Source organism: Choristoneura fumiferana, chromosome Z (assembly GCF_025370935.1).
Source record: "Choristoneura fumiferana chromosome Z, NRCan_CFum_1, whole genome shotgun sequence".
NCBI lineage: Eukaryota > Metazoa > Arthropoda > Insecta > Lepidoptera > Tortricidae > Choristoneura > Choristoneura fumiferana.
The window spans coordinates 11,210,122-11,226,940 of record NC_133472.1 but is presented as its reverse complement, the minus strand read 5'-3'; the positions used below and the strand labels follow the sequence as shown (position 1 = coordinate 11,226,940).

Sequence of the window (16,819 nt, the reverse complement as noted above, 5' to 3'; positions counted from 1 at the left end):
ACATTGAAATGTAAATCTCAAATGGCATTACATTAGATGTAAATCATCCGTATTCACAGCGAAAGTTACATATTATATCTTGGGTTAATATATTATAATAGCACAGCGAAAGTTTTTAACTTCTTTATATACAACTTAGATAATAAAAGTGCCTAATTTATTACAAAGTTGGTTTAATCACTATTCGATTTGTTTAAATTGTTTTGCATGATACTTCAAAAAGTCCGTTAATTTGAGATTTCTGTAGGTAATATTATGGATAGGTATGTTGTGGACATTTTTCAAAATGCTTTGTAAATGTCCTTAGCAACATTTTAACCGTTTAACGTGTTCATTGTTAATTGCTTATTTGTTACTGTATATTGTCACCGCGAATGTTCATAATTCTCCGTTTCTATTTATAGACGCTTTCGTGCGGCGCAATGTTTTTCAGCTACCTACTTTAGAAGATACCTTGTCCTCGGCATAAAACGTTGATTTAGTATGAATTAACTTTATTATTATTTCATATTTGATGTTTAACAATTGAATTGGTTGATTCACTTGTAAGCAGCAAAAATGTACTAAAAAAAAGTTTATTTTTATTTTTATTAGGTATATGCCTACAGTGATCGTAGCAATGTTGCCATACTTTACTGGGATGTTATCGTTATCACACTGCTACAATCCATATTTATGCGATGCTTGACCATTTTTGACCTACGTCCCAAGATTTATCGCTTTTGATACAAAACACGTCCAGCAAGTGTTGCGTCACCGCCAACTGGCAAATCGACCTTGACAGGAGTAGCGATTCTCACGTCACATGATATTATGTAGTTAATCAACCAAAGCCTACTGATTTTCTTCAGGAAATGTTGTAATAACTTCTTTTGGTCAATATATATTTCATATTTTTCTTACTATTTTCAAAGCATTCATGTTGTCAAAGTTCACACTTTTCAAAGCTGTCACTTGGCCGTGCCACTTCACATGGTTATATCCTATAAAATACACACTCTAACCCTTTTAAGTGGTTTTATCCTTTATCCCGCTTAAAGAGATCAATAGTTAAGTACGGAAGGAAACTACCGGCCGGCAGTTGCATCGTATCTAGTCAGGAAACGTCAGCAACACACTATCAGCTTAAACAAAGATAAGTAGGGGATCATTGTGTTCCAGCGCTTACGTCAAATATAATTCTGCTGAGACAGTTGCAGGAGGTGGTCGCTACTGACTCACCTGAAAAAATACAGCGATAAAACTAAGACCACACGGAGGTCATGTCATGAATGTAAATCCACTAGCTTTCAGTGTACCTACAAAGAAGCGGTACATTTTCTTATTAGTATACCAGTATGGTGTCAAAAATCACACAATTACAAATTCAGCTTACTTGTGTGTCGTTCGGTCTTTGGTACAATTTAATTTAGCTCATCGCCTTTTGACATGTCGTGTCCTATTATTCGAAGTAACATTTTTGTCACAGTTGATTGGTAACAGTGGTCTGTGGCATTAGCATGACAATGGTCGAGAGAAGTCGGAGGTCACGTCGGTGCCCTTAAAACAGTGCTATGGCTTTGATGTGACATGCATAGAGCCAAACACAATGCGCCCAACCCACTCAGTTATTCGCATGTTTATAACCGCCATACACATGAATAGAAATCTATCGGACTCAACTCAACTTTATCGGTTTGCAATATCCATCTATCAGCTATGCTGTATTGTGATCCGTTTCGTTTCATTGAGATTTTGGTTGGACATAGCCTCATGTCTTAACGTATAGAAATCGACTATTTATGCTAATGATAACACGATAAGGCGTAGCGGGTCAAACTAGCTATCTAAGCGAGTTTAGAGTCTGCGCCATATTTCGTTACACGATAAACATTTTCAAACAATGCTTTCGTGAGTTGTTGGTTTAACCCGCTTTACAAAATCGGTATAGAGCGTCACGACACTTGTTCAGGCACCTCATCAACGCGCTCCTTGACCGAATTTTACGTAATTAAAAAATTAAGCAGATGTAGCCTTTTCTGAGTTACCTCGAGCACGTATCGAATGTCTATCCCATCAAGTGCGCTCTTGTGCCGCTATAGTTGTGGGCCATGTGCACAACAGATGCTTCCTTCCTACTGACTTCAGCCTGCCTACTGACTTAAAATTGTAACTCAACCGCGCTCTCTTTATATGAAATAACTTCGTATAATTATACTGACGAGCCCGGTGGGTATAAAATAATTGTTTTGGCTTTAAGTATAATTCTAAGTAATTAGGCATATTATGCTCAAAGATTTGTAAAGCAACTACATAGCTTTTTTGGTTTTCGTTACGTGTGAAAACCGGTTGCCACTGATTTACTGATTTATTTTATTCGTGTTTTGCTTGTCATCAATAGCATGTGTGGAACAATAAGTAAATTAAAATTGTAAGATGTACATACCTATATAAATAGATACATTATTTTATGTCGCGTGTCGTAGTTATACGCATGGCATAATAATCATTTCGTTGAGATCATCGTTTAATTGGATGTCCTTTTTTGCGTAGGTAGAGTAGAATATCTAATTTATACGTAGTAATGTTCTTTTCCATCGATATGTTAGATATAACGAATGTTTCTAAATGTGTACTTCTAAATAATGAAAAGACTAAACTTTGTGTAGTTTGTAACTATGTACCTGAGTTAAGACTTCTTGCCGGAGCAATAATTTAAAGTACCTAGATACAACAAAAACGACCAAATGTGATGGGGTGGGTTAAAAATAATTCGCATAATTTGTCTAAATTAAAATTGATTTTCTAATTTACCTCCCGAAAGTGGCCCCATCTTTAAATTGTTACACGCCCGTCTTTGAGTCACCCACTTACATATTACCTAATTAATACCATTTTTTTTATACAATCAGTTCAATATTTTCGGAGCGAATTGGCAGTGACAGACAGACAGACAAACACGCAAGTGATCCTATAAGAGTTCCGTTTTTCCTTTTGATGTACGGAACCCTAACTAAGTAAGAACTTTAGCGTTTGCTCACGGCAATGCGATTATATCCACCGCCTCCAAATGCAGGGTCATCTGATTAGATTATAAAGAGTTTCTTCTCTACAAATTATGTTGGTACCTAGAGAAACAATATCAATTTGCGTCCACTTACTCAGCCTACACTTTTTAAAATTACTTTTGAAAAAATGTTTATAATGACCACTGCAGGGTGCTTACTATGCTCATTAAGGTCAAAACTGCTGCTTAGTTATCTTTTTTTCGTTTCATTTATAGATCAGTTATTGCAACATGCGTACCAGCGATGGATAGATTTGAGTACAGTTATTAATTAGCGTTCTAATTACTTCGCTAAACAATCGATTCTCGTACATAGGTTTGTACATGCATACGCATATATGATGGACCGAATCGACAATGAGATGCGACTTGAATAGAAACCGTTAGGGTCACGATCTTTTTACAACACGTGTTTTATTTGAGCTACTTTCTTAGTTTTCTAGCATTGTGATGTGGCCTTTCCAAGACTATCGGATAGGATTGCATTAAATTTAATATTTTATTTATTGTGACTTTCCTAAACAACCAATATGTACTAATAACCATTAGCATAATGATTACAAGCGTAGATAGGTACGTACGTACATTACAAATCAAATTTAACTAAGTGTCAGTGATCAGACAGTTCGAAATTCTCATTGCGACGAAGACCCGTTATCAGTTGGCATCGCATAAATGAAGTCCATTGTTAACAGTGTCCAAAGTTTATTTACTCACCGTCAGTCTAAGAACATAGGCATATTGAAATGTTACGAAATGACCGTGAAAGTAAATTATTGTGCCGTGCACACCGAGTACTACGCTGTAAGCAAAGGTCGTTGATACGGACGAGGCGCATGCATTGCGTTAGTGTAAAGGAGATGGACAGCACAAATATTACAGCCATCCTACTCTCTATTGCAACCACCTATGGTTCTCAAAGGGTGGCATTAGGATACAGGTGCATAAGATTGTTATCTTCATGATACATAAGTTCCATCTAGAACGCGACGCCACTATGTTAGACACAAAGTCAGCATTGATTTCTATATACATATATATTTCTCAAACATGCTCGGAAATACATCATCATCATCATCATTCCTCGAGACCTCTACCGTGTTCGACTCTTTCGACATCTTTACACACTTACTTTTTTGCAATGACTAATTCATTAATTTTAATGTTATTAAATTTAACTATAAATTAATAAGGAATTTTAATATTTCCTAACATTGTTTGAGAAAAACACTGTACAATCCTCGGCCAAAACAGGGATTGCTGGACTTTTTTTTATCCCACCCCAAACTCGTCCATCAATCTCTTACTTCGCGGCCTCTGCAGTAATGTACTGTTATATAGATAGGTATAAACAATAAAAACAAATTTATTTCTTTATGATTACTTTTGTATAATTTTCTTATTGAATACCGTTTCACAACTAAAGAAAAAAACAATACCGCCTTGGATATTAAACTCCTAGCATGCATACTTTGTACAGTTTGAGAAATATAAGAAGGAGCGAGGGTCTTCGAGCCCCGGCCCCCTCGCGCGAGTCGTTCGGTTCGATTGACGGTTGCTGTGCCCCCTTCATAATTTATAGCTTAACCCGTATTACGGCGGCATGACCTGGCCCATTGTTTGAATAAAGAACGGATGATTAGCGCCCGACGCCATCACATAGAAACTTACGATGATCACTAACGGAGTACTGTTAATTTAAACCTACTCTATGGTGAAAAAATACATTGCAGTGTTTTTGCTTGCTATTTTAACTAACGCTGGTATTATTGCTTGTTAGTATTTGCTTGACCTATAATTCTCTAGGATCACGGCACGGTATTTGTCCAAACGCTAACGGTTCATTAGGTATTTCTACTCGTAGCAGTGTTCACGTGCAACGTCTTTATGAGACGCGATATGAGTCACAAGTTCGCAGTAACTGGATAAAGACTCCGAACATGACTGTTACATCGATAGATAGGTATGCAATTATTAAACTTAAAGTTTATTTTCTGACTCTATTTAAGCTATGCGAGTGCTAAAGCTAAATAAAATATATTAAGTTAAGTAGATAGATTTACATTCTAAGGAACCAAACCAAGGCTTCTATGTTTATCAACATCAAAATATCTCATCGACACGTACACTCAAGAACTTTAATTCATGCGTGACGCACCATGGAACCTTTTCAAAGGAAAAGTCATTACGATTTTCATTGTTAATTATTGCGATGTCACTATGATGTTTACTGTGAAATAGTTCCATGGTGGCTCATGAACTAAAATCCTTGACCGTACAACTTTACAGTACGTATTTATGAGATAAACCCAGTTACTAAAAGAGTAGGTACGTTTAAAAGCAATGTGTTTGTCAAGTGGCATATCTACTAGAAGCTTTTAGGAACTGGGTGCCCTTTATGTATGAAGCCAATCTTAATTCGAAGATATAAATAGAATCTCAAGATTTAGTTAGAAAGATGCCCAAGCCCACTTGACCCTAATATCTATACTTTGTAAGATCTGCAATTTCCGAACTCTTATTTTTACACATACCTTCACAGTTTGAACCATATATACCTACGAGTATACAGAAATATTATATATTTTTTTTCTTAAGTTTTCACCAAGTTAATCCTTTTACATTCATATATTTGAACCTTTACCATCAATGTTTTTATAAAACTTATGAATCGTAAACATACCTAAGTGCCAAGGCTCGCTAGATGCAAGGTTATGAAGACTGAGGCAGTATTTTACAATTTAACGCTTTCTAGGTAATAGGCCGGATCGTGCTTACCTTACGTAAGACTTGTTTACAGTCATTAAGACAGTTTCTACGGTTTAATTACAATCGAAATCATTTAGATATGTGAAAATGACTTCATCAGTGTATAACATATGACAGACATGGCCGTGACTACATCGTCTACATATCATGGATCGCCAATACACGATGGTTTTGCTACTATTCGAGCCCCAAGAAGTCGAATAAAAATAAGAAATCTAGTTGAACCAAATCAAACTGTGAATTTACCTCAGCGTCATTCGGAATATTTTACACTACAAAGAACCCCTAAACATAATTTTCTTGACTGCAATTATGGCGTACAATATGATTCTTCCAATGCAACCAATACTTCTTCCGATAAAACATCACGAATCAGCTTTTCTGAGCCCATTTACGATAGAACAAGTCTTGAAACGGCAAAGAGAAATTCTCCAGTGAAATATGTGAGCGGTCAACAAGAAGTTCATTACGATTCCATAGACATCAAACCGCGGGGCCGATTGAAAAGCTTGGAATATAAGGGAGAGCAGGACGCAAGAGGTGGTGAAAAAAATTATAACTCGAGCTTAAGTAACGGCGATCGGCAGTCCTATAGGCGGCACTCCACAAATCAGGACGGCAGCGAGCAGCATTCCATGCGCACAGACACTACCGGCTCGTCCATCGACTGCAGAAGAAGTCATAGCGACCGGGATAACTGCTCTGAGTCCTCCTCATATCTCACTGATAATGACAGGCCTATATCGAGCTACAGTGACAACTCCACAATACCGTCAACAGACACGGAAGACGTCCTTAAAGATTTGCCGAATAAATCCAAGTTTCATCGATCTCCCCAAAAATTTGCAACTTTAAATTCACGGAGGCCCAAGTCAATCGATTTGAGAACAACCAATTTAAAAGAAAATCCATTTTATGGAAGTTTACAGCGCAATAAAATGGGTTATCACTCAGAACCTAATACACCCCTATCCGGAGACAATATTAGTTTAAACGACGAACCTAGTATCCTCAATGAAGTACATCAAATTCCAAGAATGCCGTTGCAGAATAATAGAAATGGTTTCAAGAGATCTGTAAGTGAGACAAACGGGTTTACCAAGCGACTTAACTACAGGCATTCATTTAGCGCTGACTACCGTCCGCATACCATTGTGAGAAGGCCCCATAAATGCTGCGAATGTGTAACTGGAATACCCGCAGATGATCACGATGACGATGTACCATCGCGCCCGTCCTCCAGAACTCTTGGTACTCTGTACGAATCACACGATCCAAAAGTTGGATGTCAAACCATCTTGCGTTCGAAACCACCGGTTCCGTGGTGGGAATTGGCTATCAAAAAGTCGCGGTATAAAAGCTGCCCAATTTTAGAAGAGGTAAGTGACAAACCTTATATTTCATGTTGAGCTTAAATTAAAACCATACGAGAACAATTTTCCTGTGATATTATCTTAATATAAATGCGAAAGTGAGTTTGTTTGCTTGTTACCTTTCACGCTTGAAGTATTTAATAGATCATGATGATATTTGCTGTGGAGTGGGAATATCTAATTACACTCTAGGAAAGACATAAGATTGTCTTTCTCCCGGAAAACTGCATGTTTCCCTACTAATGTTATATATAAATGCTAAAGTTTGTGAGTGAGATTTTGGTGAAATTTGGTATGTAAATAGCTGGAGTTCTTTAATAACACGTAGGTAGGCTACGCTGAAGTGAAGACCGCGATGGGATTTTGAGTTAGTTAATCCCATGGAAATTTTGTACAATCCTGGAATTCAAATTAGACTGCCAGATCTAATAGCTTACTCGACAAACCGCGAGTAGTACCTAGTAGGTACCTACCTTGGTTTTACTGAGAGTTTATAATACGTCAACCAAAATACGATTCCTTGGGTGTGGCGAATATCCCCCTGTTAATTTAATAGTGACCGACGGTACACAACCGCCTGACTGGTGTAATATATTTTATGAAAGTAACGTATCAAATCGAAACATCAGCGAGGGTGACCTAGCATGTTCACCTGACGTACCCATGCAAAGGGGGCTTCCCCTTTATTGATTGCGGAGTAATTTTATATTTTAATGGATTTTAAACCTCATTCCTGCTCCTGTTTTTAACGATTATGGTTATTAACATCGTTTTAAAAAACATCTATTTATCTGGCTATCCGATGAATTTGCCTCGAGACCCTGATGATTTGATTTATGCTTAAGTAGGTAAAAATATTTTTGCTAAAATTCAAGACCAGATTCCTTTTTTTGATGTTACTTAAAGTAGTAAGGTAAAGTTTTTTTTTTTAGTTTTTTGGGTGTGTATTTTCAATGTAAGATTTATGTACGATTTACGACACTTCGTGACTCTACCATTTCATTCATTATACTTGAATCCGATATCCAAGAGCTCCGTTGGCGAGTCAGTCCGTGTATTCATTTTTTTATTATACGTCTACCTGGCTACCAAAAAAATAAACCATTAGGCAGGACAGGTGTTGACTTAATAGTTCCGTCCCTCATTCACTGATTTTAACCATCATCGTAAAATCGGTTCCCACGGTTAGAATTGTCACATTTTGTTGGAGAAATGTACGTTTCTATTAATAATATTAAAAATAGTTTTTCATAATGAAAAGTAATGAATGAAATAAAAACATAAAATGTTGTAATACTCGCGTAAATTAACTAAGTTCCACAGACATCGCTATTACAGCTTTTTAACGGCAAAAAAATCATACAAATCAAGCACGTTACAAATTTGGGTGTGCGACAATTCACGTGGGCAGTAGGTACCTAAGTAGTAGTCGATCTCCAATAAATCTGTGTGGGTGGGACGAATCGAGCTGAAGTAGTGGGCGTCGTGGTGTGACTGAGATCTGAGACCTTGCACCTCGTTAACTCTATCACATTACACCAATTCTACAATAAGCTATGTTTAAATTGCAATAATAATTGGTACTGCTATGCATTATCATTGAAATGAAAAAAAAACTTAGGGAAATAATACATTTTAGTTCTATCGATTTAGACGATGATATTATTTCTATTATTTCCGATATAAGTAGAACGAATCATTTATCTATCCGCGTACGAGTTCATTCACTGAGTAAACCGAAATAAATAATGTTTAAAAATTACATAGAATTTTAATAATAATACAATCTACCGTACCTACGTTTGCATACATACATATAGCTACCTATACGTTCAGACGAACTTCGATCCCTTTACTTTTCGCGCTAACTAGTCCAAAAAAACTTATGTAAATTAGAACCGAAACGTGAAATAGCTACTGTTCAACGGGTGTGCGACTAGGCTAGCCTCTGATACTGTCCCCTGTAGTGGTGAGCCCCGACCACGACACACTTTCCTTCGCAGCGACACCGCATCCGTCTTCCAAACCATAAATTATGGAATCATTGTATAAATAAATTTATCTCTATACATGCGCAATCCTTTGATTCAGTGTCGTGCGTTTTATTTAGCCCTTTAAATATTTTGGCCGATTTGTAGTCAAAGTTGTAATCGAGAAATACGACATTGGATATTCAATAAGGAAGAGAATATACGAATAAAATTATTTTTTAATAGTTATTAAATTGGTAGTAGTTAGGTACTTATAACCCATATATAATTCGGCATGCAGACAATCCTTGTAAAAAGTCGAACACAAACCTACGGCAGAGTGGGCCTTTACATATATGAGAGGAATTAATGTTCATAAAATCTATTAAATCCGATTATGGTATCGATGTTATTATCATTGTGCACATGTTTCTTTAAAGTTATGGAATTGTTGACTTTAATGCGTTCAAGGTAGTGCCTCACCTTGATAAAGTTTGCGTTGACGGAACGCAAGTTTTACGTCAATACATAAAATAAATTTTATTTCTTTTATTCCATTTTGCACATTATGCCCAGAAACAAGTACTTTTGAGTATTTATATTTAGATGACGTCAATAACACAAGTGAGTTTGTGTTGAGTGGAATAAAAAATAAAGTAGCAAATGAAACATAAGTACCTACCTACTAGTAATTGTGTGAAAGTCGGAAGCGACTCGTCACTTACATTTGCGTTGCAACCAATTGGCACGAATTGTTTGGTCGTCTCTTTATTATCTATCCTTGTTAACAAATAAACATCATTCGCAGTGACAATCCGACATCATTCTCTACATGAATGATGTAAAAATGAGCTTTATAGAAGTGGTTATTACCATGTCAGTATCCATCGCCATGCCCATTCCTACAAGTAAAATACGATATTATTCATTTTGTTGTTTAATACTACATTTAAGTTTGATGTTTTATGTCCACTTTCACTTCCCCTTCCGTTTTAGTAAACTGTTAATTTAATTACTAAGTGATTGTCACTTGCATACCACCTCTTACATTATTTTATGCAAATCGCACACCGACACGCTAAGTTTTAATTATCAAAAGTTTTCGGTATTTCCATATTGTGTATGCTTTTATTTAACTGAAATAAAGGTACCTATATCTACACTTGCCTATACTTAAACATATTTAAAGATCAGGTATTATTCGACCTTCTTTAAGACGAATAATTAAATTGCGTTAGCAGGTACCGTTCTTGGCTAGCGAGGGAGGACGCAGCTTTAAATTCTTGAGCGACGAGGAGATCTAGGAACTTTAGATCGCGGCTCATTAAGCCCTCAAAGCACGGCTGCATCCACAGCTGTCGATTAATAATTGCCTTCCACCTGTCTCGCGCACTTTTTCACCATTTATCCACTGGCACGCGCGAAAGGTGTCCTACCGACGTAGATCTATCTTTGACGCTCGGCCAGTGTAATCGACTTGAAAACATACTTGCTAAGTATTGCCAACAGGTGGATTACCCTATTAAGAAAATGAGCTCGATATAAGTAACAAAACGACTGATAAACAAGAACTTTGCGTTTCTTCTTTGCATCTTGATCTTATGAATATGTAATCGTAAAAGAGGTCGCTTCGTCGAAACTCATCTCTGCAATTTATTCATAAGAAAACTTAAGTTTGACTATAGTGATACTGATATGTAAGCACTATTATGCCTATATTATGGAAATGTATCCCTATTTACGTTCGGGGAACGGGTGCGTTGCCCTCTGCCGCTATGTATGTATATTAATTTCGCTGAGTGCGTTCCTGTGACGTACAAAACAAAGCTTCCCGTGTCCAGCTCAGCCCACGCCCACTATTACCCTCCTATAAAGCAATTTAATTCGATGACTCACTTTTCCAGTTCATAAAATGTTTACGTATAAGTAGTTGAGCCCCTAGCGTTGTTCGTAAATATCAATATCGTTTTGATTAGGCATATTAAAATACGTTATTTACAAGCAATAAGAGAGTAATAGGGACTAGGTATTCTACAAAAAATAACAGATATTAACTATTAGGTATTATACCATGGTTAATTAAATAGTTCCGTATGAAACACATCTGGTGCATCTTAGGTCGAACTGTTGCAATTACACTGTCATCGAGATGATACTCACATTATCGATTGCGCCTACACCGGCGAGAGCAATTTAAATCATTATCAAGCCGAGGTAGCAGCGTCATGCCGAGTAACAGAGCAATCTCGTCCTACAACTAACCCATTAAAGAGATCTGTGCCGGCTTGTGGTCATTTCTGATTACCCGGCGAACACAAGGCAGGATGTTGGTCAAGTGGTTGCGAAGAACTCGTAATTATTTTACATATTCGGAATACTCCTTATAAGTACTGGAGCTAGCGGAGCTGCTGTGTGTTAGATATGAATATGACTGTATCCTTCTTTTATATTATTTTGTGTTCATTAATAATTTATAATATGGTTTTAAACCACAACTTTCAACTTAGATAATAAAAGGTTAAACTCGTGATTTCTCTTTTCTTTACGGCAAATTTTCTTGTTCTTTTTGTTACAGGATTAAAAATTTATTTACGCGATGGGAATGGAAATCAAATATGACACTCACATCTCATGGCAAATGTTTGTCTCGTGCTTGTTTATTTGTTTACTCTTTGCGTACAAGTCCCGGTGCGCACAAATACAAACAAATCGAGACTAGAAGTACCTACCTATATAAGAATACCTATTAAAATAAGATGCGTTGAGTTAATATGCTTTATTATTGTTGCAGGCGCATGTGGTCTCCGCTTTCGAACAGAGCCTCTCGAATATGACGCAGAGGTTACAATCCCTCACAGCTACCGCCGAGAAAAAGGTAATGTTGATTTCCTACTATTTTTAAGTGTCTTGGAAGTAAAGTATGAATACATGTAATAGTATTTTTTATTAAGGTCCGTCGCCCAGGTATTATATTAATTACTTATTATATGTGACAGGATTCGGAGCTAACCGAATTAAGGCAGACAATCGAGCTGCTTCGCAAACAATCGATTCAAGCGGGTCTTACTACGGCTCATATGCAGTCGATGGGCATTAGAACAGATGGTGTCAATATGAGTGGCCAGGTAAGTTCATGTTCATGATCATAACGATTGATTTAAAAACTTGATCCCATTTGTTTGAAAATTATGAAAGCTAACCTAAGGACAATGTAATATAGACCCAAAACGATGACATTGTTACTTATGTAAATCGTAATTAATGTAGGTTTACGATTTTGTACGTTAATTCAGCTTTCTTCTCTCATCTAACATCAAGCTTCAAAAGTGACAACTATAGGAAAAGATTTACGAAGCTACGGCGGCCGGACATTGAAATATGGAAAACAAAAATGACAAAGCAAATAAGTTTAGCTCATGTAAATTTTCTACAGTATGGTCTATTGAAGAGACGGGACCAATAAGAGACTACAAATAAGGCAACGAGTACACCAGATGTATTTGCATCAAATTGACCATCAATGGATTCGTTCCCGTTCTACATTCAAGCCGACGAGCAACTAGAATAGACAAGTGACAAGGCATACGAGTTATGCATTTATTTACAAGATCAAATCAAGCTAGGCCGTTTTCTAATAGCCTCCATCTGTTGCTATTCTCAATAGTTGTTTAGCGAGTTGCTCCTCACAAAGTTAGTATCTGCTTGTGCATGTCAGAGCAGGAATACCCTCTTGACGTCACTAGTGTGTATTTTTTCGAAGTAGCTTTACCTTGCTGCCTAAAAATACATTAAATTAAAAAAAAACACGTGTAAGTAGCTACATACATTACAATTGAGTAGAGAGAAGTGGAGAGCCATTCATCGACCACACCAACAAGAGTTTAACTTTTAAATGAGAAGAAGAAGCTAAATTATGTACAGCACACAATTTGCACAAGCTCCCTAATATAGTCTAATCAATCGGCCAGTTTATTGCACCTAGGAAGAATCCAGCATAAAATCCTAATTTACGAAGGACTGACTGGGTTGTAATTTGTCGTTTACCGTGCAGGAGCCCGCAACGGCACAAACGCAGTCGTCCCCGCAGCGGCTGATCCAGACCGGCAACGGGGCGATAACGCGGCATCTCTCCACCGATAGCGTGTCCAGTATTAACAGTCTCAGCAGTGGTTCATCAGCGCCACATGACAAGAAGCACAAGAAAAAGGGATGGGTGAGTGGCTACACTAATCAGGAAAATTGGGATAGTGTAACAGAAGGCGTCTTACCCGCGGCAAGTGTGCCCTGTGCATCTCTATTTTAGATCATGTTACAGAGCGGTGTTGAAAGAATGTGGCGTTTTGATCGAAGATTATTTATACTGGAGTATGATTTTCATATTTATTCCAGTTGCAGTATGCAAGTTTAATACTTTATGATCTAGTCTACGAGGAGATTCGTTGTATGGAGACTTCCGAAGAATTCTCCCGCCTATGAAACTTGGCACGTGATGAAAATAGGTAGCTATGTATTTGAACATATAAAAGCATATTAAAAATAGAAATCAGCAGAGCAATTTTTCAGTAGAAGCTATAGTGCAAAATGTTAAAAGTTAAATTTGCGGTATCTCTGAAATCGAAAAATAATTGGATAATTTTACATATATATTCTAAGTAGTGCATAGGTACGTATACAGAAAGAATTTCAGTCTGAGGAATTTTTCGCAGAGAGGTATAAACGATTTTCATGTTTAGGTAAAAATACCTAACTTCTCGTAAGAAAAGTTATTGGATTATTGTATATCTATAATCTGTATTACCTATTTTCATCATGTGTCAAAATTCATGGGTGGGAGAATTATTAGGGTTGCAAAAGCCTCGTTGGTCAGACTATTAATATAAAAATTAGTAGTTAGGTATAAATCAGCATAAAAACTAAATGAGTAATTTTTTGGTAATTTTGCCCGAAGCTAGACAGTTAAGTCAACCTTAAGTTATATTTAAGTGGTGTCTTATCTTAACTATTCGTTTCGTCACGAGAATTTGTCATTTGACATTAACCTTAAGATGCGTCACGGCTTGGCTCCAACGACACTAATTAACAGCATAAAATATGAGGTAAAATGCGAGTGTATGATGAATGATGAAAAAATACACAAACAAAACTTATCGTCAAATGCGGAGTTTAGGACGAGCTAATCAGACATTTTTAAACTGTTAATCTCATAAGGTACCTATTCAATTCGACGCACATTCATAGGAAATTGCAGCTTAAATATATATTATCTCATCATTTAAAAATCGTACGTCTTAACGTAAACATCTGCACGCTTCAAACCAGCACTTTAATCATCAAACAAAATTACCCTGCAACCATGGCAAATTGTATTTACTTCTATCTTGGAGCTATTTACTTTCCACTCCACCTGAAACTAATACGTATGTCGTTGGCAGCTCCGCTCGTCGTTCACGAAGGCTTTCTCCCGGAACGCGAAGATATCTAAAACGGCGAAGCACTCGTCGCTCGGACAGCTGTCGTCCCAAGACAGCTCGTCGGGCTCCCATCACTATGACGACCCGCACACGATCCGAGAAGGAAGCAACGAGAACAGTCTCGAACATTCCCACGAGGCCCTCCCAGAGACTAAGGAAAAGTCCGCCTGCCCGCCAGCAGCCGCTGAACAAACCAAAGGTAATTACTGCGAATATGCCTCACTGCCGTGTGATATCATGGCAGCGTACAATCAGCGTACAAAGATTTTGGAACGTTATAGAGTGAAATAAAATCTAGGTGCCATATAATTTGGAAAGTAACGAATAGAACACTTAAACTCATCATGGACCTTTTGACTCTACGAAAGGACAAGTTGACGTTGCTCGTGGCTACTTTATTAAAAAAAAATGAAAAAAAATTAGCAATGCAAACTAGAATTTTGTACCTAATCTTAGTGTAAGTAAATATACGTGAGTACATTATATATCTACCTGCACGTAAGGATGAAAAGAAATTAAACACAAATAACTTTGCTTTTTCAATTTGTATCTTCCTAATTAAACCAATAACTGATTCCTTATTTTAATTTATTAATTGATTCCTTTTCTGGCTTTGATTGTGCATCTACATACTCCTAGTAGGTTGTACCATCAACCAAATAAGTGGTCTATCAATTTTTAAACAAGTTCCTATCAAATTAATATGTCGCTAAAGTCGAACTTTCAAGTTGACAGACACGTCTATTCGCATTATTGTTTTATGACATGCAAACGATTATCAACTTTAGGGTGGTAGACCACATATTTGGCTGATGGTACCTATAATTATCAAAGACGTATTATAGCTAAGGCTGAGTGGGGCCGCACGAGATGCTATGTCAGGGCGCGCCCCGCGGTCACTGCGTGATTATAATACGGTTTACGTCCCTGTTAGGTAAACAATAGCCAACAAGATCTCATATTCGAATTAGGTTAGCTGAGTGAAAGCTTCGTGCATGCACTTTAGTATTTGCACTGTACCTATGACCCATGACTCGTAATAGGTTCAGAAAGTTTTCACCAATCCGACATCTGACCAGTCTGAAGAAAAAAATATTAATCTGCATTCATCGCAAACCCATAATATAACAGGTATTTGATAAAATGTAGATATAACTTTATGAAACCATAGATACTCGCTCGCTGTGGTTTCGTTTATTTAGTAAAATTTTGACCTACTTTTACTGCATTTACTCCTTTGCATACGATGGACGTTTATTCGCTCTCTCATAGGTATTACAGTATTGAATTCAATCTCCGGACTCTCTATTAACACTGTAGTAGTATTCGGCGTAGATTCGTGCTCTTGTTCGAAGGATCCAATGCTACATCGCGATACGTGCTTATAAAACACAATGTAAACAAACATGCATACGTATAAGTTCGCCTTTATATCGTCCAGTTCATAAACTTGTGAGCAAAATTTTGATCAAAAATATCTGAACGCGACTCTATTGTTAACGGCGTAGAAGCGTGTTCAGATATTTTTGAACAAATTTTTGCTCACTAATTCATGAACTCAACTGTACGCTTATCTCAACATTTGTCAATTGTGTTCCTTTCTTTATTTTTGAACTATGGAGTGTTTATGTACATACATATACCTATTCATTCTCTCATACATTATACCAGTGGCGTTTCAGTTTGACCTATCATCTTGTGCCAACATTTCCATGGCACTTAACTTTTTTTTAAAGTTTGCGACTTGACAATAATGGAATTTGTATGCAACATTATTGTCGACCTAGGGAGCCTGCAATCTTTTTTAATTTTTTAATTTTTCGATGACCGTAAACTATGCACATCCTCTCTGATATGTGAAAAATAATGTCAACTTTTACGGTTTGTGTTTTAAAAAAAATCTCTTCCCGCCGTCTGTCACCAATATCGACTGCTACAGCCTTGCCCATAATCTTAATGTTCAAACGGTTTTTACATACATTTATACGTTGCAGAAAAACCCGAAGGAGCGGGTCTAGTGGACGAGCTGAAGCGGCAGTTGCGCGAAAAAGACCTGGTACTGACAGATATACGGCTAGAAGCGCTCAGTTCCGCGCACCAGCTCGAAAGTCTTAAGGACACCGTCATCAAAATGAGGGTAAATTTATTGTTATATAATAAATAACTACCTCTTGTTCGCGGCTATGAATT

At 37.1% G+C, this 16,819-nt stretch overlaps 1 protein-coding gene across 12 annotated transcripts in view; it reads left to right on the top strand.

Annotated features, from left to right (window-relative positions):
• The window catches only part of sick (sickie), a 266,050-nt gene that overhangs the window by 240,379 nt on the left and 8,852 nt on the right, over nt 1-16,819 (top strand). For all 12 annotated transcript variants that reach the window (XM_074086211.1, XM_074086135.1, XM_074086146.1 and 9 more), the window contains 5 exons: nt 11,950-12,033; nt 12,155-12,283; nt 13,210-13,371; nt 14,591-14,828; nt 16,624-16,766. In XM_074086211.1, the coding sequence (XP_073942312.1) occupies nt 11,950-12,033; nt 12,155-12,283; nt 13,210-13,371; nt 14,591-14,828; nt 16,624-16,766 (756 nt within the window). The remainder of the gene's footprint in view (nt 1-11,949; nt 12,034-12,154; nt 12,284-13,209; nt 13,372-14,590; nt 14,829-16,623; nt 16,767-16,819) is intronic.